This window comes from Heloderma suspectum, chromosome 3 (assembly GCF_057233095.1).
Source record: "Heloderma suspectum isolate Gila_16-S chromosome 3, 16-S_ref, whole genome shotgun sequence".
NCBI lineage: Eukaryota > Metazoa > Chordata > Lepidosauria > Squamata > Helodermatidae > Heloderma > Heloderma suspectum.
The window spans coordinates 179,539,713-179,565,444 of record NC_139460.1 but is presented as its reverse complement, the minus strand read 5'-3'; the positions used below and the strand labels follow the sequence as shown (position 1 = coordinate 179,565,444).

The following is a 25,732-nucleotide window of genomic DNA, read 5'->3' as shown; positions in this document are numbered from 1 at the left end:
CGCAGCAAGGAGTCTCCCCCTACTACTACTCTTCTCTTCTCTTCTTGTTGTTGTAGGCCTTGGTTTCATAGCTTCTGCTTGACTGACCTTCAGCCTCTTGCTCGCTCTCATGCAGGTTCCCCTGTAATTCTTCCTCTGCAGGCTGTCCTCCAGTCTCATCCTCAAGTACCTGGAAACAGTTCCATAGCTCCACTGCTTCCACTGGTGCAGAGTGGCTTCTAGTTCTTGTGCTCCTAACTGTCACTTGTTTCCAAGGAGTATCCTCTACTTCATTTTTCCTCTCCTCAGCATTTTCCTCTTCTGCCTTAGCTTGCTGTTGCTCTTCAAGCTTCTGTTCTTCACTTTGCTGATGTAGTTCCACCGTTCTGTTCATGAACTCTTCATGTTCTCTTATTCCCTGCAGGGTCGACGCTTGCTGCTCCAGTCCTCTTACTTTTTCTTTCAGCAGTGCATTCAACTTGCACTTGTTGCAAGTGGAGGCCATGTTGTTCTCAGGCAAGAAAACAAACATTGCACACACCTTGCAGGTCACCACCACTGGAGAGTGTTGTCCTTCCATAGTCTCTTTTCCCTTTTTGTGTCTAGATTTCTGGTTGTTCTAGAGTACCCTGTGCTTGGTCCTCTACTCACTGGAGGTTAAAAACAAAGTCCCACTCTTTGCCTTTGTCTCCTTTGTCTCCTCTTCAACTGCAACTCTCCTGGCCAACTTCTGTTTGCTCCCCCAGTTTGCTCACTCTGATCGCTTGCTCTCTGGGAGCTTGCTTGCTTCTATAGTCCCTAGACCAGCTGGAGCAGCTTCCTCGGCTCTGCTCTGCTCAGCTAGGAGGTGGGAAAAAGTCTCCCCTTACTCATCTTTTTTTCTAAGCCAAACTGTCCGAGGCACTGTAACCTTTTCTCATAAGGGAGTTGCTCCAGCAGCCCCTTGATCATTTGAGTTGCCCTTTTCTGCACTTTTCCAGCTCTACAATATCCTTTTTTAGGTGCAGTGACTAGATCTGTACATAGTATTCCAGGTGTGGTTGCACCATAGATTTGTATAGGGGCAGTATGATATTGGCAGTTTTATTCTCAATTCTTTTCCTAATTGTGCCTAACATGGGATTTACCTTTTTCACAGCAGCCGCACACTGGGTAGACATTGTCATTGAATTGTCCACCACAACCCCAAGATCTCTTTCTTGATCATATACTGCTACCTCAGATCCTATCAGCATATATGTGAGATTGAGCTGTTTTACGCCAACATGCATCACTTTATACCTGCTTACATTGAACTGCACTTGCTATTTTAATGCCCATTCTCCCAGACTTACAGTGCCTTTGCAATCTTTGCTTTTTTTACAAATATGCAAGCAGAGCATAAGGAGCCAAAGAGACACTTCTAAAGGATGTGGTAGTAACCCTACATTCTGCTATCACAAAGAGAAGCCCTGGAAACGAAAGTGCCTTCAGTCAGTACACAGCACTCTCTTTCTCTGTCTCATTGGTCTGGTTCTCATGTAACAAAAACCCAGAATCTGTCTCTCCTAGTAACCAAAAATAGTTAACCAATGGAGGATTTCCCTCCTCCAATGCATATATCAACTTAGGAGGAGGGATTTCTCTCAGGACTATAGCAGGAGAGGAAATGGTTGCATGCTCCCTACACTCTGGGTATTATCCTGAAAATTAATGAACACCCCCCCCCACCCCCGGTTCTGTTTGCATTGTGTTTTTAAAAGCCTACCTGAATGTTAAGGCAAATATGCATTTACCATCATATAAAGTTTGGCCCTGTATGTGGGGCCACAGAAGAATGCAGTAAGTCCCTATGAAGACTAGGAATGTGCAACACTGGGAAAACCATTCTGTTTAAGCCTGACAGTTTTCCGCAGCATTTCCAGTCTGGTAAGCAGAGGCTGACTGCATTGGATCCCCCACCACCAATTCCAGGAAAATTTTGCTCATTCCCCCACCCCGGGTCCTGCCATTTGCACAAATTGTAATTTGTGAAATTTATTTTATTTTATTTTATTTTATTTTATTGGACCTTGAAATGTTCACAAATGTTTGTTGTAGTTTTAAAAAAAGTATTGCCGATCTTGTGGAACTGCACACAATGGCAGGTCCACCTGTCTGCTATGTAGCCCCACATAAGCATATTACCCTCTTGTCAATATCTTTGTCAGTTTCATCCTGTCCACCCATTAGTTTGTTTAGCCCAGCAAAGCCATATTACCTTCTTTGTCATTCCCCCACCCCCTTCCTTTGCTTGGAAAGTGCTGCTGCTGTTACTATAAATGGAAGCTTGGAAAAAGATTAGTGTTAAAGTGAGTGCAAAGTACCCATTGACAGCTCTGGAAAAGGGGACCAGATCACCCACTTAGCAACCTAATCCTCAGGGTTTGAAGTGTACTGACACTTGAGAGTACCCCACTTCCATTGCACGCTTGCCCAAGTCTTTTTGCTTTTAACACAAATGTAGCCTCCACCACCTTTCCCTGGCTCCCATTTGCAGTAACCATGGCAGCACTTCCCAAGTGCAGGAAGTGGGTGCGGGGGGGGGGGGGTGTTGACAAGTTGTTTGACAGATGCGGAATATGGCTCTGCTGGGCTAAAGAAACTAATGTATGGAGGGGATGAAACTGACAAGAATATTGACAAGAGGGGAATATGCCTCTGTGGGGCTACATAGAGGACAGGTGGACCTGCAATCATGTACAGTTGCACAAGAGCGGCAATAATAAAAAAAAAATTAAAATTACAGCAGAGTTTGTGCTCATGTCAAGATCCAATTTAAAAAAAAAATGGTGCAAATTACAATTTCTACAAATGGTGGAATCCAGGAGGGAAATGCGCAAATTGCAGCCATTAAAAAAACCCCAGAAATCTGAGTATGACCTCGACTCGCTACAGAGTGAGTTGATGCCAGTGGAATGGAATGGAATCTGCAGGGCCAAACCAGAAAAAAATCCATCGAGCTTCAACCCTCAGAGTCCTCCAAAATCTGTAATGAAGACACATTGGACTCGATGGTCCTGTAGGCCCCTTCCAACCCTACTATTCTATGATTCTATTCTATGACATATCAATTAGTCATTGCATTATTTTGTATTTATGTCTGAATTGCTTCTTCCCTTCCAGTTTTTTGGTCCGGAATTCATTATTCTGTCCAATGAGCCACCAGTTACACTGCAACTGCCTGGATTAATTATGGTAAGTATGAATCTGTTAAGTGATCACGTTAGTTTGTCCCTTAATGTCCCTTGCCACTTCCACTAGATTCCACTTTCATGCAATCAGACACACAGCCACCTGAACCTGGAATTAGTGCATTTGTACACTAAAGGAAATACGTTGCCTCATTTTGGGCTTTTGAGGTCAAGATCTAATTTAATAAGCAGACCAAGCAAGTCAGCCCACCAGAATGTCTCTGTGAAGGAAGAGTGTTTTCTGGGTATACCACATTCAGTTTACAGAGGAAACAGTGACTTGATGAAGGGATTGGATTTTGCACCCAGATCCCAATTCAGTGTCATATACACCAAGTCTGTAGTTTGAATAAATTGTGCACATTTGCATAGAAGTTCTTAAGTATGCCTAAGTTTTGTTAAACAGTTTAAAAAATGTCAAGCCTAATTGTCAATTATCCATAGGCAAGGTAAGGATAGGCGGGAACTGAAAAACATTTGGAAGAAAAAGTAGTATGGAGGGAGACCAGTGACTATGGAACATGGGACAGGTTTGTGAAATGCTGATCTGAGTTGTGGAAGGCCCATCAAGATCAGCAATGGTTTCTAAATATTAAGCACAAAATGCTAACAGACATTTTCCCCCAATCCCTTCTCTCATGAGTCAGATTTTGGTACATTATCTTTTTTTGTATGGCAACTAGTTTGCTGCCCCATTCACAAGCAATGAAAATGGGAGGGGCATTTCAGCAATTTTCAGGGGGTGGGGGGAAACGGGAGGCCATTGGTGGAGCTCCTGGCAGCCACTTCCATTTTTATTTCGCACAAGTCCCCAGGGAATGATTCTGTATCTATTGGACTATTGTAATACACTTTATATGGAGCTGTCCTTGAGATTTGTTTGGCAGCTCCACCTAGTGCAGAATGTGGTGGCTAGATTGCTCAGTGGAACTTCTTACCATGCACATATTACTCCTGTGCTGAAAGCTCTGCACTGGCTGCCAATTAGCTACTAAGCCATGTTCAGTGTGTTACTGCTGGTTTATAAGGCCCTAAAAAACTCCAGACCAGGTTATCTGAGAAACTGCCTTATCCTGTATAGGCAAGCTCAGATTCTACATTCTGAGGGGGAGGGTTTGCTGACCATGTTGTATTCTACTGAAGTTCATTTTGCCTTGGTGTGGAGGAGGGCCTTCTCACTTGTGGCACCCATCATGTGGAATGATCTCCCCATGGAGATCAGGCAGGCTCCTAGTGTGGAGAGCTTCTACAAGCAACTGAAGACACACTTGTTTCCCCAGACATTTCCCCAAGTGCTAGCATTGTCAGCTACCCTTGGTTATTTTAATGAGATTGCATTGTTGTTATCACTGTTTTATTGCTTTAATGATTGGTATTATTGTGTTTTATCATGATTTTATCTTGTAAAACACTTTGGGATTTTTTTTAAAAAATTGAAATTATCTGAAATAGATGATAGATATTTCTAGATAGACAGACAGACTGACAGAGAGACATGTTGATATAGTCCTGTTCTCAGGGGAATTATGAGAAATACAAATCTTGGCTGTTGGCCACTGGGAAGATCTCCTCTGCTGCTGCTGTCTCTATTGTGAAGCTTCCAGCAGCAGCAAAAAAGAAAAGAAAAGAAGATAAGCCAGGCCTCTCTTCAGATCGCCCCCCTCCAATTGAGCCAAATGCTCAGTCCAGAACTTTTAGCTCAGCACCATTACGTTGATAGGACCTGTATAAGTAATAAATGTTGGTCATGATGAACAGTTTTATATGGGTTTTCGTAGAACACATGTGGGCAACCCACGGGTCGCATGCAGCCCTAGGAGGCTTTCAGTGCAGCTTGAGCAGGTACTCACACCACAGCTGAATTTTGCCCTCCCAGTCCTGCAAGCCTGCTGCTGAGTTATTTGGTCTAGGAAGAATGTGATTTTCTTGGGGAGCATGATGTGTGGGAATTTCTGCATGCCATTTTCCCCATGTAAATCACACTCTCACCAACCTGCCAAATAGCTGAGCAGCAGGCTGGGGAAGTGTGGTTGTGATGGGGAGATAGTCCTCCTTTTCCCACACACTAGTCCACCCCATGAGTGTTGAGTGTGAGTGTGTGTGTGTGTGTGTGTGTGTGTGCGCGCGCGTGCGTGCGTGCATGAGTGAGAGAGAGAGATGGTGGGGGCAGTGTCAGTGGGGGTGGGAATCTCTGTGTGTTTATGCAGGGAATGAGGAGAATGTCCCTGAAAGACAGAAGTAGTGGTGGGAAAGCATGGCTGGAAAACAATGGCTGGAAAACAATGACCCTGCGCAAAATTTTGTGAATGAGGTTGTTAATGATTACTGTATATTGGTATGTTTCATGATATGAACTTTTTTCCCTCCCCCACCCACTTTTCTTTTTTTGCTTTTTTTGTTTGTCTGTTGTTATTGTTGTGTTGCAAATAGAAATATTTAAAAACAAAAATAGATGCTGGTTCCCATTTTTAAAAGAAGTGGTTTACAACAAATTATAGAACAATACATCATTATTAAAGCACAATGATATTAAGACAAGTTAATGGTTGGGAAAAGTTAGGGTAACCAAGAACTTAATAATCATCAAAAGCACATGATCATTGGTGCCTGACGTCTCAGAAGGGAGGTCATTCTAGAGGGTAGCTGCTGTGTTGCTGCAAGATGGGACTCTGCAGGATGTGGCAAGGACAACAAGACCTCCCCAGAGGATCGTAGTAGTCTAATCTGTCTATGTAGGGCAGGTGTGCAGAACTGTTTTGAGGTGGGTGGCCAGATTGCCCCCACTAGGCCCCCCCATGGGCCAGATGGTGTTAGTGGGTGGGGCCGCCAACTAGATCATCATCCTGCCCGTGCTCCCCACCCCCTCCATGCTGGGAGAGACATGGGATTCTGTGCCTCCTCTGAGCATGGAGAAAGCGACTTGGCTGGCAACGGGAGGAGCAGAGGCTTCTCCTGGCGCCAGCTGAGTGTCCCTAACTTTGTGTGGTGCCCAGCATCTGCGTGGACACCAGGCACCATGTGGAGTTACTCAGCTTGCGCCAGGAAGAGTGGTCTGAGTTCCCTGCCGCCCAAATCCCCACTGTTATCTCTCATCAGAGATAACAGGAGGGATTACCCTGCTGGTGCGCCACCACGCAGGGGAGTCCCCACTGTTATCTCTGATCTCAAATTTGCAATAACAGTGGAGATGCCCTCTAGGGGGATTCCTCCAGGGAGCAGTCCCACCCCCTGGAGTAACCCTGGGAGGCTCGGCAGGCCAGATTGGGGAGCCCAGCAGGCCAGAGGTTCTGCACCTCTGATATTGGGGAAGGCAGTCTTTCAGGTAAACTCATCCTAACTTGTATCATCCTAAGCTTTGAATGTCAGTAATATATATATATTGGTCTCCTCTCATCTAACTACTGCAGTGCACTCTACGTGGGGTTACCCTTGAACAGGTTTGGAAGCTACAGCTGGTACAGAACGTGGTGGCTCACCTGATTAAAGGCAGCTGCTGGCATGATCACATCACTCCAGTGCTGAAGGAGTTGCACTGGTTACCAGTTGTTTTCCAGGCCAAATTCAAGGTGTTGGTGTTGACCTTTAAAACCCTTTATGGTTCCGGCCCAGCCTACCTCAAGGAGTGCCTCCAGCAACACCAGATAGGCCACTCAACAAGATCAGCCTCAGATGGCCTTCTCTCTGTCCCATCAGCCAGGACAGCAAGGCTGGTGAGGACAAGGGAGAGGGCCTTCTCTGTGGTGGCCCCCACTCTGCGGCACTCCCTCCCTATGGAACTCCGCCATGCCCCCTCTTTAATGAGCTTCCGCCATGCATTAAAAACGTGGTTGTTCAGGCAGGCATTTAGAGTGGGTTAGGGCATTTTTAGAAATATGATGTTTTAATGCAGAATTTTATTGTTTTAAAACTGATGTATTTTTGTACATCACCCAGAGTGGCTGGGTGACTGGCCAGATGGGCGATTAAGAAATTTAAGAAATAAATTATATATATATACACACATACATGCACGCACGCATGCGTGCACACATGCACCATCTTGTATTATCAAATCACAGGGCAGTGTACAAAATCCATTAAAACAACAATTAAAATAAGCATAAAGATAAAAGTGAACAAATGAAAAATCTATTAAGCTAGGTATTCAAATCAGCAAATGCCTGCCTGGGTAAACAGACGTGTTTTCAACAGGTGCTAAAACACCATCAACAACGGTGCCTGTCGCACTGCAGTGGGGAAAAAATTCCAGAGTCAGGGCACCACAACAGAAATGTAAATACTGTGAACCTGACTCAGTGGCAAGCTGGCAGCCAGTGCCGTTCTTTCAGCACTGTTGTTCAATTTGCCTGGCAAGGTATTTCACTCAACAGCCTCTCTGCAGCATCTGTATTAGCTGCATCTTCTGAGCCTGGATTTGTGCTTGTGAGGTGAACATGCTAACTAGAATTGTTATGTGAGTGGCTGTCCATTTGGGGAACGATCTTTATGATACGCACGCACAGGCTAGAGATTTTTTTTCTCTAAACCCAGCAGCAACACTCAATCTCTTCTCTCCTTGCTGTTTTTAGACAAAGAAAGGGAAGTCTTACCTTTCTCAGAGAGCTGTCAATGTGATTCTGCTAAATGGACAATGCCTAGAGGTGAAGTGTGATATCAAATCCAAGGCACGAGATGTCTTCGATGCAGTTGTGGTATATGCCAATCTCACGGAACAGGTCTACTTTGGCTTGGCCTACATGAGAGGTATTGATTCTCTCTTTCCCACTGCACAGGATAGGCATGGAGTTGGCTTCCGTTACCACATGGAGAAGCAACCTGAGACTATATTCAGGCAGAAGATGCATTCTAAAATGTTTGCCTTAGGTTTCACTTTCTAATTGTGGTGCTCAGATTTAAGCACCTTTTTCATCAAAAACAACAAAGACTAGCACATTTATTCTGGTATCAACTTTCGTGGATGGTGTCCACTTCATTAGATGCATGAAGTGTTGTGTGCCAACTGGGATTTAAAAGCCTTGTAAAACTCTAAGCCAAAGCTATTTTAAATTCATTTAAAATTATTAATTGCTTTCAAAAATGTATCTTTTTAAAAGAGGTTCATCTTTATATGGCCTTTGTTCAGTATCGTTTATGGAATATGTCATCTATCCAGCAACTTTTATTATTATGGCATGAAGAGCTATTCAATGTTTGATAAAAGTTCAAAAATTCTACTACCTTGTCCAAAGGAGATAATGTCTAGCTACCATCTGCCCTCAAAATAGGATGGATAGAAACATAGGTGGTTTCTTTTGCCAACGATCTAGTAAGTATCCAGCAAGCATTATCATGAAAGTTAAAAACTTTCTGCTCTGCATAGTTAATATATTTAGCAACCTTATGGCTGTCTAATAATTTTGACTGGAATGAATGGGTTTCACTTAAGACTATCATCCTTAAGTTGGTTCTCTTCTTGTTCAACATCCATTAATTTCTATCACTCCTGTTTGTGAGATTTCTTCTGTCCTGATACAATCTTTAAAAATACACCTTTTATAAAAGCTTTGAACGCATTCTAAACCACTTCTATCTTGTCAGTACCATTGCTATTAAAAAGGTCTTTTCATTTTCCACTTTATCTTCTGCCTCTGTACCCAGCAATATGTTCTTATTATGTTTCTGTTTAAAAAAAACCTACCTTGGTTTTTACTCATCCCAGCTAACTATCTCAATTGAAGTATGGTGAGCTACAGTCATGAAACAATTTTTGTAGAAACCATTTTTAATTAACCTTAAGATATAAAGATATAAAGATACAGGGTTTGATCCAAAGTTCTGTGAGCAGAGTTCTGTTCATGTAATTGGGTGCTACAAAATCATACCTCTCTGTTTCCCCTGAAAATATGCTCTTGAGTGTTGTGGAACCTTCCAGAATAGCATTGGAGATGGCATGGGTGCAGGGGAGGGGGGACTGGTGAAAAGTACCTTCCCCCACTTCTGTTGGTGGCAACCTCTGCTGGGTCCATGGATCCAAACCATAGTAGATACTCATATCTGCAAATTGCTTCCTTCTAGTTTTTTGTTTGGCTGGTTTTGTTTTCATAGCTTAAAGTAACTATCAATAGACTTACTATTCCATACACTTTTTTTATCATACCATTAAAACCAAAGGAGATATAAGGCTATAGATTCCATAGTTGCTAAACTAGATTTTAAACTGCTATTGTATGTGAGCAAAAATACTAAAACTAACGAATACTGAAATGTTGCAAAAAAAGTGGTCAACCAATCATGTACACATGAAAGAATAGTTCTCAAAAACAGGGCCAGCCCACCCATGAAGCAGTGTGAGGTGCCTGCATGAGGCAGCGGAGCTGGAGGAGCGGTGAATTGCACTGCTCTCCTGCTCCTGCTCCTGCCCCCACCCAACCAGGAGGGCAAAGCGGGTGCTCTAGAGGGCCTCAACAACCACTCTCCCACTGTGGCATTTTTGCAGCAGGAGAGCAGTTGGTGGGACTGCCCACCCACTATTTACCCTTCAAGAGCCCCATGGTTGGAAGAAGCAGCTGTGCAGCTCTTTCAAGAGCTTGGCTGGGTCTTGTGAGAGCTCGCAGGGAGTTAGCTGGGTCTGGTGATATCTAGGTGAGCTCCCATGAGACCTGGGAGGCCACTTTCTCCAGCCATGCAGCTCTCTGTAGAGTTGACATGGCAGTGGTAAAGGTAAGGGGGATCGGGAAAGGGGTGTGTGATGTGGTAGTAGCTGTGCGGGGAAAGGGGGTGAGGTGGAATGTTTTACCTTCTTCTAATCCACAATTCTCTTGGCATGGTGGTGTGCAGTGTTAAGACTTCAGGAACCTTGAGCAATATATCAGCCTTGGTTAGCATTCCCAGAATCATAGCTTTCATTTAAAAAAAAACCCAGTTCATTCCTTAAAAGAAGGTAAAAAATGTGATTGCAAAAATGTTAAAAGGATCAGAAGTAAGAAAAACAGATCCTTCGTTTCATTTGGGCTTAGCTGTTGTTTTTTTCCTTGACTATTACCACAGTTTCTGAGATCTGACATTTTCTATCCCAAGGAATACACTTTGGTGTTACCACCGCAAGGCACCAGTTTCTTCAGGATAAGAACCCTGCAGATCATGTTCACTGAAGTGTAGTTTGAAATCTGTCATGCCAAGGCCAGAGCCAAGGCTCCCAGAAAATGTCTGATCTTGATTGCTCTGGTGATCAGCTAGATGAGGATGTGTGGTTATGGGAGATAAAGGAGAAGGACTCATCACAAAATCTACCTTCTCTTCTTTAGGTAAAGAATTTTTCTTTCTGGATGATGACATCAAGCTTTACAAAGTAGCTCCAGAAGGCTGGAATGACAAACACAAAAAGAAAACATCTATTATCAACTTCACTGTTTTTCTGAGGATAAAATTCTTTGTTGATGACTTTAATATTATACGGTAAGTCTTGTGGTTGTCCTGGCAGCCTGACAAATATATGCTGTTTCCCTATTGGAGTCTGAAGTTCCTTTCCAATTTCTGGTTCTCTCTTCTTTTGTAGGCATGGCCTAACCAGACACCAGTTTTATTTGCAGCTTCGAAAAGATTTCCTGGAGGAGCGCTTATACTGCAGTGATGACACTACACTGCAGTTAGGAGCTTTAGCCTTGCAAGCAGAACTGGGGGATTATGCTCCTGAGGTATGGTTCAGTATTAGACTTCTGTTGAGATGATTAAAGTTCTCCCACCCAGCTCTACCTAGATTTCTCAGTATGACCATTAAGCCCTGAAAAATGCTGGACTTCATATTCATAGTAGAAAGCCCTAACGTTTGGTTGCTGGTATCCCTTAACCTTTAAAATCTGTCCCCACATGCTTGAAAGTCTGGCAGAATGTTTGCTTTTCCGAGAACCTAGTTCTTCCATTCTTGTGCTTCTTGGACTGAAAATATCGATACATCTTCTTTTCATCTGTTTATCAGTTATCTACATAAGCAGGGAGCTGAGTGAAACCTGAATCCAGTCCCCAAAGCCAGTATAGAGAGATCCCCACCCCCATAAACTGGAACTGAACCCAAACCTAAAACCTCTTAATTGCCTTAAACCTCAAACTGATCTGAGGTCAACCTCATCATAGACTGGTTGGAGCGTCAACCTCCCACTATAACACTTCTCCCCACTCATATACAACTGACATGTTCTGGTCCACATGGATAATGTGTCCACAAAAGCCCATATTCATTACCAGGGTGGGGCAAAATCTTGCTGTATTCAACAACACCCTTCCAGGATTGGCACTTACGCTGCTTGTACTCAAGCCATTGTCCTGCTTGGTTCATTGCCCTTAGCTCCCCCAAGTGCCAGGGGGCTGACTGGGCTCTGCCACTCAAGAGGGGGTGAGAGTGATCATTTCAGTTAGCCCTCTCCATGTCTCCATACCACAGTGAGACCAGGGACTTGACAGAAGCATCAGCCATGTCATCCAGAAACTCTCCTAGAGCATTCAGCAATCTATCAGGGGGTAGACCGTATTAGTCAGTCCCTCACCTCTGCAGTGGGGGACAGTCACATTAAGTCCAAACCTTACCAAGAAGTGGTCTGACCATTACAATGGGGTTAAATCAACCCCTTCCTCAATTTCAGACCATACCCTCCCTGCCTGGTAGCAAAGGCCAGATCCAAAGCATGACCCACAGAATGTGTTGGGCCAGTGATATATTGAGACAGCCTCATGGTTGTAATGGTGGTCATGAAGTCCCAAGCTGTTCCCTTCAAGCAACCCCTAGCATAAATGCTAAAGTCCCCCAGTACCAAAGACTCCAACATCACACTGGAGACCACCTCTCCTGGCTCTGGGCTGCTATTAGGCAGTGGGATGGACAGTACACCAGTAGAAGCCCTATCCTGTCTCTGTGATCCAGCAGCTGAGCTGATTGTCTCCTCGCAAGGGTGACTGACTCCTTATGGACCACATAATTGAGATATTGTTATGGACTGACATGGCATTCAACAACTGTGGCACATGACCTGGTTCACAGGTTCTCTCAGATTATATTGTCAGTACGTCGTGAGTATCAATCAGCTGTCTACTGTTCATACAATCAGATTCCCCTTACAACCAGATACCATCTAGAGCCAGTTCAATACTTCATTCAGATATAGATAATACAGACTTCTAGTTCTTAAGAAACACTCTCTCAGACAAGATTTTGTCTTTTTCTCCAAAGTATTAGCATAACAGTACTAAATACAAGAGCTTATGTATGCATAAATTCAAACACATGAAAACATCTAACATCATTCTTAAACAAGGCTTCTAAGCAGAGTCAAGTACATTTGCTAGTTAGCAATGATAATCAATGTCATGCTTACCAGGTTGATTTTACAGGCAACATGTTGGGGAAAGCTGATCCTAAAGGATAGCTTCCACTGTTGTGTACTCTGAGTCTTTATATACTTTTTGGATGCTATAAAATATGTCTAAACTATTTTTACTACGGCTTACGTTTCCTATCCAAGAATTCCAAAGATAACCTTCCTACTCTAAATCTTCATATGTCTAAATAAGAGTATCGAATTTTGAAGTTTCTTATCTAGATTAATGTGTATACCAACATACTTATCCAAACATCTTAACTTTCCCTGACATGCTACAGGTATGTTTTTTGACACAATCTCATTCACTAGATATCATCCTGTCTTGTGGGCTTGTTTTTCTTACCTATTTACTGTCTCCAGTGAGGCCTCTCGGTCACTTATCCGATGGCCCATCTGACCTAATGACTTTACGAGACTTTACTAATGGAAAGTCATAAACCTAAATCTAACATTGACACCTCCTTATCTCGATTCCTTTCTAAGCCATAAAAGGATCTATTTCTAATTGCCTGGTACATCTGGCAAACCTCAGAGCTAAGACATTTTTATTACTCTTGGGTCAGAAACCCATGCCGGGTGATATTAGGCTTTGGGATTCCATTTTTAATCCCAGAATTCTCTTGGAGTCATTTAATTATAGAATTTCCTAATCGAGCAGCAGGGCTAAGATCATGCACATGTGGACCATTTGCTTGATCTGCCACACAACAACACCAGCAGGTGAGATAGCTGGCTGACAGAACAACCCAGATTCCGCTGGTTGGGGGGCAGGCCAGAAGAAGAAATAGCTTGGAGATATTTATTTTTATTTATTAAATTTATTAATCGCCCATCTGGCCGGTCACCCAGCCACTCTGGGCGATGTACAACAATAAAAACAGTTTATACAATAAAATTCAACATTAAAAACATCACATTTCTAAAATTACCCTAGCCCACCCCAAATGCCTGCCTGAACAACCACGTTTTTAATGCATGGCAGAAGCTCATTAAAGAGGGGGCATGGCGGAGTTCCATAGGGAGGGAATTCCACAGAGTGGGAGCCATCACAGAGAAGGCCCTCTCCCTCGTCCTCACCAGCCTAGCTGTCCTGGCTGATGGGATAGAGAGAAGGCCATCTGAGGCTGATCTTGTTGAGCGGCCTATCTGGTGTTGCTGGAGGCGCTCCTTGAGATAGGCTGGGCCGGAACCATATAGGGTTTTAAAGGTCAAAACCAACACCTTGAATTTGGCCTGGAAAACAAGTGGTAGCCAGTGCAGCTCCTTCAGCACTGGAGTGATGTGAATGTGATCTCGCTGGTGGCTGCCTTTAATCAGGCGAGCCGCCGTGTTCTGTATCAGCTGCAGCTTCCGAACCATCTTCAAGGGTAACCCCACGTAGAGTGCATTCCAGTAGTCTAAACAAGAGGAGACCAGGGCATGTACTACTGATGGGAGCAGATGGTCGGGAAGGTAGGGGTGCAGCCGCCGTATCAGATGGAGTAGGTACAGTGCTGTCCGGCTCACAGCTGACACCTGAGCCTCCATGGACAGCTGGGAGTCTAAGATGACCCCCAAGCTGTGGACCTGGTCTTTCAAGGGTGACCATACCCCATTCAACACCAGGTCAACATCCCCCAACCTCTTGTCAGGGTTCAGCTTCAGCTTATTCCTCCCCATCCAGCCACTCACCGTCTCCAGACATTTGGACAGGGATTCTACGGCCAACCTTGGTGAAGATTTGAACGAGAGGTAGAGCTGCATGTCATCCGCATACTGATGACATGGTACCCCAAATCTCCTGATGATAGCCCCCAGCGGCTTCACATAGATGTTAAATAGCATTGGGGAGAGGATGGAACCCTGTGGCACCCCACAAGTGAGCGGCCAAGTGAGCAGCGAAAGTTCTTCAGAACTTGGGGATCCAAGGAGGGCTTTTTAAAAAGCGGTCTTTTCACTGCCTCCTTGAGGGCTGTTGGTATCACTCCCTCCTCAAGGGAGGCGTTCACCACCGCCTTGATCCCCTCACCCAGCCTATCTCTGCCCTATTCTCCTGTGCTACTCTGCCCAACTTCCAATGCTATACTTCCCTCTGCCTGTGATAATCCCTGGGCAAGGGACATATTTTGAACTTTGCACCTGCACAATCAGCCTTCATCAGACTATTGTTGTTGTTGTTGTTCAGTCGTTCAGTCGTGTCCAACTCTTTGTGACCCCATGGACCATAGCACGCCAGGCCTTCCTGTCCTGCGCTCTCTCCCGGAGCATGCTCAAGTTCATATTCATTGCATCGGTGATGCTATGTAGCCATCTCATCCTCTGCCGTCCCCTTCTCCTTTTGCCTTCAGTCTTTCCCAGCATCAGGGTCTTTTCCAGAGAGTTTTCTCTTCACATTAGGTGGCCAAAATACTGGAGCTTCAGCTTCAGTATCTGTCCTTCCAATGAGCACTCAGGGTTGATTTCCTTTAGGATTGACTGATTTGACCTCCTTGCAGTCCAAGGGACTTGTAAGAGTCTTCTCCAGCACCACAGTTCGAAAGCATCAATTCTTCGGCGCTCAGCCTTCCTTATAGTCCAGCTCTCACAGCCATACATTACTACTGGGAAAACCATAGCTTTGATTAGATGGACCTTTGTCGCCAAGGTGATGTCTGTGCTTCTTACTATGCTGTCTAGGTTTGCCATAGTTTTCCTCCCAAGGAGCAAGCGTCTTTTAATTTCATGGCTACAGTCACCATCTGTGGTGATCTTGGAGCCCAAGAAAGTAAAATCTGTCACTGCTTCCATTTCTTCCCCTTCTATATGCCAGGAAATGATGGGGCCAGATGCCATGATCTTAGTTTTTTTAATGTTGAGTTTCAAACCAGCTTTTGCACTCTCCTCTTTCACCCTCAACAAGAGGCTCTTGAGATCCTCTTCACTTTCTGCCATTAGGGTGGTATCGTCTGCATATCGGAGGTTGTTGATAATTCTCCCAGCAATCTTAATTCCAACCTGTGATTCATCCAACCCAGCATTTCTCATGATGTACTCTGCATATAAGTTAAATAAGCAGGGCAACAATATGCAGCCTTGTCGTACTCCTTTCCCAATTTTGAACCACTCGGTTGTTCCATGTCTGGTTCTTACTGTTGCTTCTTGACCCTTGTACAGGTTTCTCAGGAGACAGGTAAGGTGGTCTGGTACTCCCATCACTTTAAGAATTTGCCACAGTTTGTTGTGATCCACACAATCAAAGGCTTTAGCGTAGTCAATGAAGCAGAAATAGACTATACCAACAAGTCAATAGCTGCTCTTGGCATGTGCTCAGAATTAATTACCTGCTCTCAATGAATGGGAAATTATCTTACTTCTTCTTCAAATTGCCCCTCCCACATCTGGTTTTCCTTAGAAGAAGAGGCAATCAGGTGTTCTTTGCAAAAATGTATGTATAATGTGCAGTTAGGAACTCGCTATGCTTGCAGAAGGCATTTGGGCTCCTTCATATTTTCCAAGTCCATCTCAGAGATCCAAGACCACTCCTATCTTCTTCCCTTCTTTCCTCTCCCTCACTCCACTTACAGGTCCATGGTAAGACATATTTTCGTGTTGAAGATTACATTCCTGCAAGTCAAATAGAGAAAATGACTCTAGAATTCATACAGCATGAGCTTGCCAAGCTGCACCGTATGACCCATTCCCTCTTTGAGGAAGAAGCTGAACTTGAGTTTTTAAAGGTATGCTAGAATGTCCATGTGTGTCTTCATTGACATGGAGATCATCTTTAGAATTCTTAGATTTAGCTTTAAAATAGCCAAAGTATACATTTATATCCCACAAGGTAAAAACACTTCACTAATATACCAAGTCAGTAATGAAGTGGGGTATAGAGTATGCCTTAAAAGCCGTGCCATTGAGAACTATGGCACTGAATTGTGGTGTTTTCCCCAGGTTTTAAAAAAATGACCACTAAAGGAGACTAAGGTTGACTCATGTCTGGTTAAAGAAGATAAGCATAGACTTTTGCTTCTTAACTTTTAAAGACATAATTGCCTTATTTGGAATGCTTTTCCTTGAAGGCAAATTTGGACAGTTGCATTTGAACTATTAAAAATACATGACCATATTTATGGCCAAACTAGACGTAGTTGGGGAAGCCACGTTTGTTCTTCACGTATCCGCCCTATTCACATCTAAAATTGGAAGTGTGTAGGGGTGGGGATGCTCTAGGTTTTACAAGACTTGGGTTGTATGCAAGATGCTTCTTTTCCCACTTGGTAAATTTTACAAAACCGTTGTAAGGAAGCTGAACCCGCCCCCTCTTCTGTCTTAGTTCCCCAAACTCTCACTGTCAGAAGTGGCCCAGGCTAGCGAGAAAACGGCTTCAAATGATGGAGCATTTGCAGAGAGAGAGAGTTTAATATGGTTTTAAAAATCAGACCTCTTTATCTCTCACTGTATGCATGAATTCTGACACACCTAGTTTGGCTCTTTAGAGTGCAATCTCAGTAGGACCTCATGTGAAATCGAGTAAGGGTGCTTGTAAAAGCAAACAGCCCTGCTTGATTCCTGCGAGCAAAAGGAAGGCAAGAAACACAGCCCAACTCAAGCATGCTGCTCACAACATTCCAGCAATGTGAGAGAAGGAATAGTGGCTGCACCGTGCCTTCTCTGTCAGCACACTCTGTAAATTCTCATGCTACACATAAGGATGTCAGAGAATTCCGCCACGGATCTCGGTGAGGCTGAATGCCAGTGCATTCGGCCCCCCAAAATCCGTGGCGGAACGAAGCCCCCGCCCCCCCAACCCATGAAAGGCGCACGAAACGGAGCACTCACCTGCTGCCATCTGCGCTGACTTGCAAATGGCGGCCGCCCTGTGGCTGCCATTCGCTTCATCATAGCTGTGATAGGCTACGTAAATACTTACGTAGCCTATCACGGCTAATGCAGGGACATCTTTTGCGTCCCTTCAGAGGCCGTGATAGGCTACGCAAGTATTTACGTAGCCTATCATGGTAACCCCTCAAAAAAACAGCATACGCAAATGGCGGCGGCTACAGTGGCCGCCATTTGCGTTCCCTATTTTTAGCCATTTTAGCCTACGTAAATATTTACGTAGGCTATTACGGCAAAAAACAAGGGAAACACAAATAGCGTAGTGGGCGCTATTTGCGTTCCGGTTTTTTTTGCCGTAATAGCCTACGTAAATATTTATGTAGGCTAAAACGGGGGGGGGGGGACATAAATGGCGCCCACTACGCTATTTGCATACCCCTTGTTTTTCACTGTAATAGCCTACGTAAATATTTACGTAGGCTAAAACGGCTAAAAATAGGGAACGCCAATGGCGGCCGCTGTAGCCGCCGCCATTTGCGTACGCTGTTGTTGTTTTTTTTGTCTTGCCGTGATAGGGTATGTAAATATTTACGTAGGCTATTATGGCAAAAAAGGGGGAAAAAAGGAAAGGTTCCTCCTGTGCAAGCACCCGGTCATTACTGACCCTAGAGGGACGCCGCTTTCGCTGGCATTTTCCTGGGAGACTGTAGTGGGGTGGTTTGCCATTGCCTTCCCTAGTCGTGACGACCTTTCCCCCAGCAAGCTGGGTACTCATTTTACTGACCTCGGAAGGTTGGAAGGCTGAGTCGACCTGAGCCGGCTACCCGAGACCCAGCTTCCGCTGGGATCGAACTCAGGTCATGGGGAGAGTTTTGGTTGCAATACTGCCCCCTCCCACTCTGCGCCACACAAGGCTCAACGGCAAAAAAACGGGAACGCAAATAGCGCCCACTACGCTATTTGTGTTCCCCTTGTTTTTCGCCGTAATAGCCTGCGTAAATACTTACGTAGCCTATCACGGCAGCTTCGCAGGACGCAAATGGCATCCGCTACAGTGGCCGCCATTTGCTTCTGCAGCAGCCCATCCGCGGCCGGAACTCCAGCTGCGGATGGCCCTGGCTGGCGGCTCTGCGGAGCTGCCGCAGAGCGGAGCCGGCCCAGGGAGGATTCCAGGGGGAGGGACGGAGCGCCTCCCCCCCACCACGAATCCAAGCTCCGCAAAGGTAAGTGACTTTCGTACATCCCTAGTTACACATCAGATTAGGCAGAGTAAATGTTAACTATTATTTTGGCAAACATTCTTATATTCAGCAGAGGCCTGCACAGACTTGCACAACTGTTCACAACTTTAACATCACTGTTAAGACCATGCTGGTGGGAGACCCCAGAAATAGATAAGGGAGGGAGGAAATGGGAAGAAAAGCTGAGGTGGATGGAAGCAGAAGAGACGGAAAAGGGGTAGCAGAAAGAGAGAGAGAGAAAAGGGTGGCTCCACCCACTGCTGACATGCAACCCCTGACAGTTTACCCCCAGGGGAATGCAGCCCTCAACAGAAAAAAACAAGTTTTCCCATCACTGCTATGCCTGGGCCTCGTCTCCATGACAACATAAGGAGAAGGCAGGAATGGCTTACCCACATTTTTCTAGGAGCCTCTTTTGGTCCATGAGGGTGTGCAGTGCACCATTCCAACTTGCATCACATCACATACTTCCGGGTTGGGGGGTTTGGAGTGAACATCATCTGAGTAGCAGGGGCTGCTCAACCAATAAGAGAGGCTTCCTCCCCTTTCTCCATAACGAAGGTGCGAATTAATTACTTCCAATTTGCACATTTAGCGGAGAAGGCTTGTAACCCCTTTCTAGCCCATTGGTGCGCTTGATGGCTGTAACGGAGGGGCAAATTAATTACTTCCGATGTGCACGCTTAGGTGACAAGCCTCATTGAGCACAATGGGAGTTACTTCTGAGGAGACACTAATGGGTTTGTGTAGGGATGGGAAACACACAGGAAACACCCCTTGACTGGGGTCACGGTGAAAGGCACACTCCTGGGCAGGGCTAGCACACCCGAGCTAAATGCATGGGTTGGGGCACACAGCAACTATACCGGGGAGAACCTGACTTAAAAAGAATTGGACCTAAAGCAGTCTCAGGAAATCTGTTTTTTCCCTGAGAAGCTGCAGGGTGGCTGCTAGGGATGTCAGAGAATTCCGCGACGGATCTCGGCGAGGCCGAATGCCAGTGCATTCAGCCCCCCGAAATCCGTCACGGAACGAAGCCCCCGCCCCCCGACCCCACGAAAGGCGCGCAAAACGGAGCACTTACCTGCTCCCATCCGCGCTGCTTTGCGAATGGCAGCCGTCCTGTGGCCGCCATTTGCTTCCTCCAATTCAAGCCGTGATAGGCTACGTAAATACTTACGTAGCCTATCACGGCTAACGCAGGGATGCCATTTGCCTCCCTGCAGAGGCTGTGATAGGCTACGTAAGTATTTACATAGCCTATCACGGCGGCAGCGGGGGAAACCCCAGCATACGCAAATGGCGGCGGCTACCGCCATTTGTGTACGCTGGGTTTTTTCTCCCCCTGCTTTGATCGGCTACGTAAGTATTTATGAGTATTTACGTAAGTATTTATGACGTAAGGTGTCATAGCCGCCGCCATTTGCGTCCTTGTATTGAGCCGTGATAGGCTACGTAAATATTTACGTAGCCTATCACAGCAGGGGGGAAAACCCCAGCGTACGCAAATGGCGGCGGCTACCGCCATTTGCGTACGCTGGGTTTTTCCCCCCCCTGCCATGATAGGCTCCGTAAATATTTACGTAGCCTATCACAGCTCAATACAGGGATGCAAATGGCGGCCGCTATGACAGCCGCCATTTGTGCCCCTGCAGGGCTGTCCAGCGGCTGGATGTCCGGCTGCGGGCAGCTGGAGCCAGCCGGCAGCTCTGCGGCTTGGCCGTGGAGCGGAGCTGGCCGGGCAGGATTCCAGGGGGAGGGACGGAGCACCTCCCCCCCACCGCAGATGCCCCTCAGCGAAGCAAGGTAAGGGATTCGTACATCCCTAGTGGCTGCTGGATGGCCATGACATCATGTATCCCTAACGACTTCCACACACAGCCGGCTCAGAGTAAATCACTGGAGGAGACACCCCAATGTTAATATTTAGATTTTTGCTTCATTTCAGCACCTGCTTGATTATGTCACTTTTACCATTATGCTGTGGACAGGTGATCTGGTAGACACTATTTACTTGGACTTCCAAAAGGCTTTTGGCAAAGTTCCTCACCAAAGACTCCTGAGCAAATTTAGCAGCTGTAGAATAAGAGGAGAGATCCTCTTATTGAATTAGTAATTAGTTAAAGAACAGAAAGCAGAGAGTAGGAATAAATGGTCAATTCTCACAATGTAGGGATGTAAATAGTGGAGTCTCACAGGGATCTGTATTGTGACCATCTTATTCATCAATGATCTGGAATTAGGAGTGAGCAGTGAAGTGGCCACATTTGCTGATGACACACAACATTTAGGGTGATTAAAACAAAAAGGGATTGTGAGGAGCTCCAAAAGGATCTCTCCAAACTGGGAGAGTGGGCATAAAAATGGCAAATGTGGTTCAGTGTAAGAAAGTGTAAAGTGATGCACGTTGGGGCAAAAAATTCCAACTTCAAGTATAAACTGATGGGATCTGAGCTAGCAGTGACTGACCAAGAAAAAGATCTTGGGATTGTGGTGGACAGCTTGATGAAAATGTCAACTCAGTGTGCAGCTGCTGTGAAAAAGGCAAATTCCATTTTCAGCATAATTAGGAAAGAAATCGAGAATAAAACTGTAAATATCATACTGCCCTTATACAAATCTATGGTACAAGCATACTTGGAATACTGTGTACAGTCCTGGTCATCACACCTACTATTCTATGATTCTAAAAGGGCAACTGAGGGAGCAATCCTATGGCCGCTAGTCAGTGGCTGGACGGCCATAGGATATCTGCTTTTCCGGGAACCAGCCTTGGAGCCTGTGCTCTGAAGACAGTTCCTGGAGAACTGACCTTCCCCCCTTTCCACGCTGCCTTGCAGGCAGTGCAGAACAGCCCCGCACTCCAAAGAAGAATGCGGAGCTGCCAAAACGGGGCGTTCCGGAGGCATTCCAGGGCAGGGAAGGCGGAAATGCCAGTACAACAAATCCTATGTGTTGTCCAGCAGTCTCCTCCCGCACTCCGCCTTCCCGTGGGTAGACAGCCAAAATTGGCTGTCTAGCCACAAATGAAGGGCAGGAGAAGTGCGGAGTGAACAATCCTCTCCATGCTTCTCCTGCCCTGCATTGGATAGGCAGCCGCCTATGCCCATAGGATTGCACCCTAAAATGATCAAGGGGCTGGAGCATTTCCCCTATGAGGGAAGATTACAACAGCTGGGATTGTTTATCCTGGAAAAAAGGAGGGTAAGGGGAGACGTGATAGAGGTGTACTAAATTATGCACGGTGAGCAGGAAGACATTTTTCTCCCTTCTCACAATACTAGAACCCGGGATCATCGCATGAACCTGATTGGTGGGAGATTCCAGACAGATAAATCCGGGTTCTAGTCCCCACTCAGCCATGGAAGCTCACTGGGTGACTTTGGGTCAGTCACAGACTCTCAGCCCAACCTACCTCACAGGGTTGTTGTTGTGAGGCTAAAATGGAGAGTAGGAGGATTATGTACGCCACCTTGGGTTCCTGAAAGAGGAAAAAAGGCAGGATATAAATGTAATAAATAATTAATAAATAAATATTAAAGGGAAGTACTTCTTCGCACAGCCATAGTTAAACTATGGAATTCGCAACCACAGGACATAGTGACGGCCACCAACTTGGATGGCTTTAAAAATGGGTTAGACAAATTCCTGGAGGAGAAGACTATCAATGGCTACTAGTTCTGAGGGCTATATGCTACCTCCAGTATCAGAGGCAGTTTACCTATCTACACCAGTTGCACTCATTGCACTCATGTCCTGCTTGTGATTTCCTGGTCCACAGCTGGTTGGCCACTGTGTGAACAGAATGCTGGACTACATGGACTCTTGGTTTGATCCAGGATGGCTCTTCTTATGTTCATATGTTCTAGATGGGCTGACAGCTAATTTTGAAGATACCACATCATGCATTACCTTTCCAACAAAGACATTTTCATGGTTGGTAGAATTTCAGTCAAGAGGGAAAAAATGATAGATAAAGACAGAGAAGGAACAAGTTGTCATCTGAGTATGGGATGTTTAATGCATCACAGGGACTTGATGGGCCAGGGATTTTCTGCAGAATAAAAATAAAATAAAACAAAATAAATGCCCTTACCTGTGGATCTAGCCTATACTATTGGAACGACCCTGAGGTTTAATCATATTATATTTGAACTTGTTTCTTGTTTCAGTTATAGAATAACTTATATGTGGAAAGAAGGATCAAGGTTTCATGTTCCTGCAAGTATATTTAACACTGACAAGGTTATTTCTCCCTCAGACTGGCTTACCCCTTATTTGATGTAATATTCAATGCGATCTGAGCACATCATGCCTGAATCATCCTTGCTGTGTGATAACTGAAATCTTAGGGCCAAACTACATATTGTGTTATAGCATATAACACATGTAGTTTTAATGAACAATTGCTGCTGCACAGCCCTCCCCCCTGCCGCCAAATCTGGATTAGGACCGTGGTGCACAGGGAGGAAAGTTTAAGCCTTCTCTCCCTACCATGGTCCAGATAAAAATAGCTGCCATTTGCCTTTGGAGAGAAGCTCCAATTGGGTGCAGCGGGACACCCATTTGTCCCTCTTGACTTGAGGCAAATTGCAGCCTCAAGAAGCAGTTTTTGTCAGGATAGAAGCAGGGGAAGGAAGGGTTGCCCTTCTCCTCACACACTGCAGTGCTGAACTGTATCTGGGTCGCCATTGGTAGCAACTGTTGTTTAAAATTACATTTATGGTTAAGTGCTATAATACATTTCACATAATGTGCAGCTTACCCTCAGAGAAAGTGGTATTTGGAGAGGTGGTGGAGTTAGTCAAGTAAAATCAAGAGTGAAGAATAAATATATAGAGGGGGGGATTAGAATTTGTGATGGGAGAACAGTAGATTGGGGGCATTATGGTGAGACAGTTCCTACTTCCTATCCTCTGCATCAGTATTTATGGATCAAACCTACACACCAATTAAGTATGCTTCTTTTCCGGCTTCTTTTGATGCACAAAGGTAACCCAGCAGCTCTCTGAATATGGAGTATTGTTCTATCATGTGTTTCAAGAGAAGAAAACAGTAGGAGGAGACTTGATGTTGGGAATATGTGCCAAAGGGATCATAGTGTATGAAGTGAAGGACCACATCAGGATTTCCAGCTTACAATTTCAGTGGCGGGAAATGGAGAGGATTTCAGCTCATGTGAGTATGTGCAGAGCACTCTCCAGCTTAATCTCATCAGTGATTGTCCTAACAGTGACCCATCATTCTCCTTCAGGGTAGTAAGACAGTCTGGATCATGTTGCTGCACTCCTGTGAGGCAGGGCCAGTCCAGCTGTATAACCCCTACTCTGTGTGGAGTACTTCCCCATTTGAAGTCCTGTTTCCAAGATAACATAAGGAAATAACAAGAGCCCTGCTGGATCAGACCCAAGGCCTATCTAGTCCACATCTTGTTCCCACAGTAGCTAACCAGGTACCTGTGGGAAACGCACAAGGAGGATATGAGGGAAACAGCACCCTCCTCATCATAGTCCCCCAGGAACTGATATTCAGAGTCATACTGCCTGTGATACCAGAGGCAATATGGCCATCATGAACAGGGTTAGTGAATAGCTCTAGTGCTTCCCAAGAGGACCACATTAAAAGAAGGCAAGAAGAGTTAAGGGTCTCCCACTCCAATGGTCCTACACTAGTAGGAATGGAAGGGGAATCTGCTTGTTTTTTTTTTTTTTTTTAAAGTGGCATAAAATGATAGCAGCACGAGATCCTGGTGGGGTTCCTATCAAAGCTGGTAGCAGGTCAACAAGTGCCATGGTGGGCAGAGTTTTTGCCATTTCAAGGGGAACCTTGTCTCCATTATATCTGCTTTGGTAACCCTCATACCTGAATGTGGTCTGTGTGGGGCTGCCTTTGGACACTTCTCAGACATTTCCATTCGTTCAGAAATGTAGCAATCCATGAAGTGGCTGTAGTGAGCTGATGGGAATATATAATATTCTGGATAAATAACACGTGGTGGGCTGGAGCTCCTCCAGAGCCAAGATCACATGGCCAATGAGGGGCATGTACTTGTTTTGGCACAGATGGAAAAATGGAAAAAACAAGGCCATTCTGTTGCTTTTGTCATTGGTCAAGAGCCAAGCAAGCACCACAGACAGAAACAACTCCTGAACATGTAGCTATTAATTCAGCACTGTTCATGCTTCCCTTCCACCCCCAGTTTTGATTCCCCTAGGGGCCATCTAAATGGAAATGCTTTGTGAAGTGATTTGGGCAAAATCCACATTTTCACAGAATCAAACTAGTTCTTTCCATGGTACACGCAGTGCTGTATTCCTCTGCTTTTGAAGTGTATACGGGAACTGAAGCTGCATTAGTTGGGGTGGGGTGGGTGAGTCCTGCTGCAAGTAGAAATGAACGTCAGCAACTGTGTAGGTGCGGGGCAGCCAATGAATGGAGGCTTGCTCCCCCTCCCTCGCGTGTTCAACGAAGTGCAGTTCAGGACTTGCTTATGAGCAGACATTCATGACAAACCCCACATACCCCACATATGTATATGCACATGTTTCTGAGGCTGGCCGGCAAACAGACAGCTCTGGAGACTGAGCAGGTGCTGAGAGCGCAGAGCGCAGAGCTGGGGAGGAGGGAGAGCGACTAGCATGTAGTCTTTGATGTATATTCACTGCCCAATCAACAGGCTCCCCCCACCCCAAACACAGGCTCAATGAAGTGCTTCTGAGTACATGTTTCTAAAAATCATCCACCCTGGCATCCACCCTTTCATAGCTGCACAGCTTCAAAACAGCAGTGCTGACTCCCATCTCCACTCTCAAGCTTGACTACTTAAAGTGAGAGGCAGCAACATGGAACTGAAGGCAATTAGTTACTTCCAGGTAGATGTGTTTACCTCTCTGCTCTCCCCCCGCCCCATGAGACTTTCCCTTCCGCCAATCAGCGCCGCTTCCACCAGCCCACGCCAAAGCCAGCTGAGGTCACATGGGTTCCCACACTGTGCTGAAGCCACTGTGACAGGAAAATGCATCACAAAATGAGTTTGAAAAAAAAAAGGATTTAGGGCAAGAAACTCCAGGCTAGCTACGGGGAGCAGCATATGTCATCTGCCACGATCGACTTGGGGGTGGAGTAGAACTGGAGTAAAAGCCCCATGTAGATG

General features: G+C 45.4%; 1 protein-coding gene across 1 annotated transcript in view; it reads left to right on the top strand.

Annotated features, from left to right (window-relative positions):
• Positions 1–25,732, top strand: part of FRMPD2 (FERM and PDZ domain containing 2) — a 240,287-nt gene that overhangs the window by 54,369 nt on the left and 160,186 nt on the right. The window contains exons 8-13 of the mRNA XM_084845567.1: positions 3,124–3,195; positions 7,760–7,934; positions 10,475–10,625; positions 10,726–10,864; positions 16,084–16,236; positions 23,572–23,757. Of these exons, the coding sequence (XP_084701693.1) occupies positions 3,124–3,195; positions 7,760–7,934; positions 10,475–10,625; positions 10,726–10,864; positions 16,084–16,236; positions 23,572–23,757 (876 nt within the window). The remainder of the gene's footprint in view (positions 1–3,123; positions 3,196–7,759; positions 7,935–10,474; positions 10,626–10,725; positions 10,865–16,083; positions 16,237–23,571; positions 23,758–25,732) is intronic.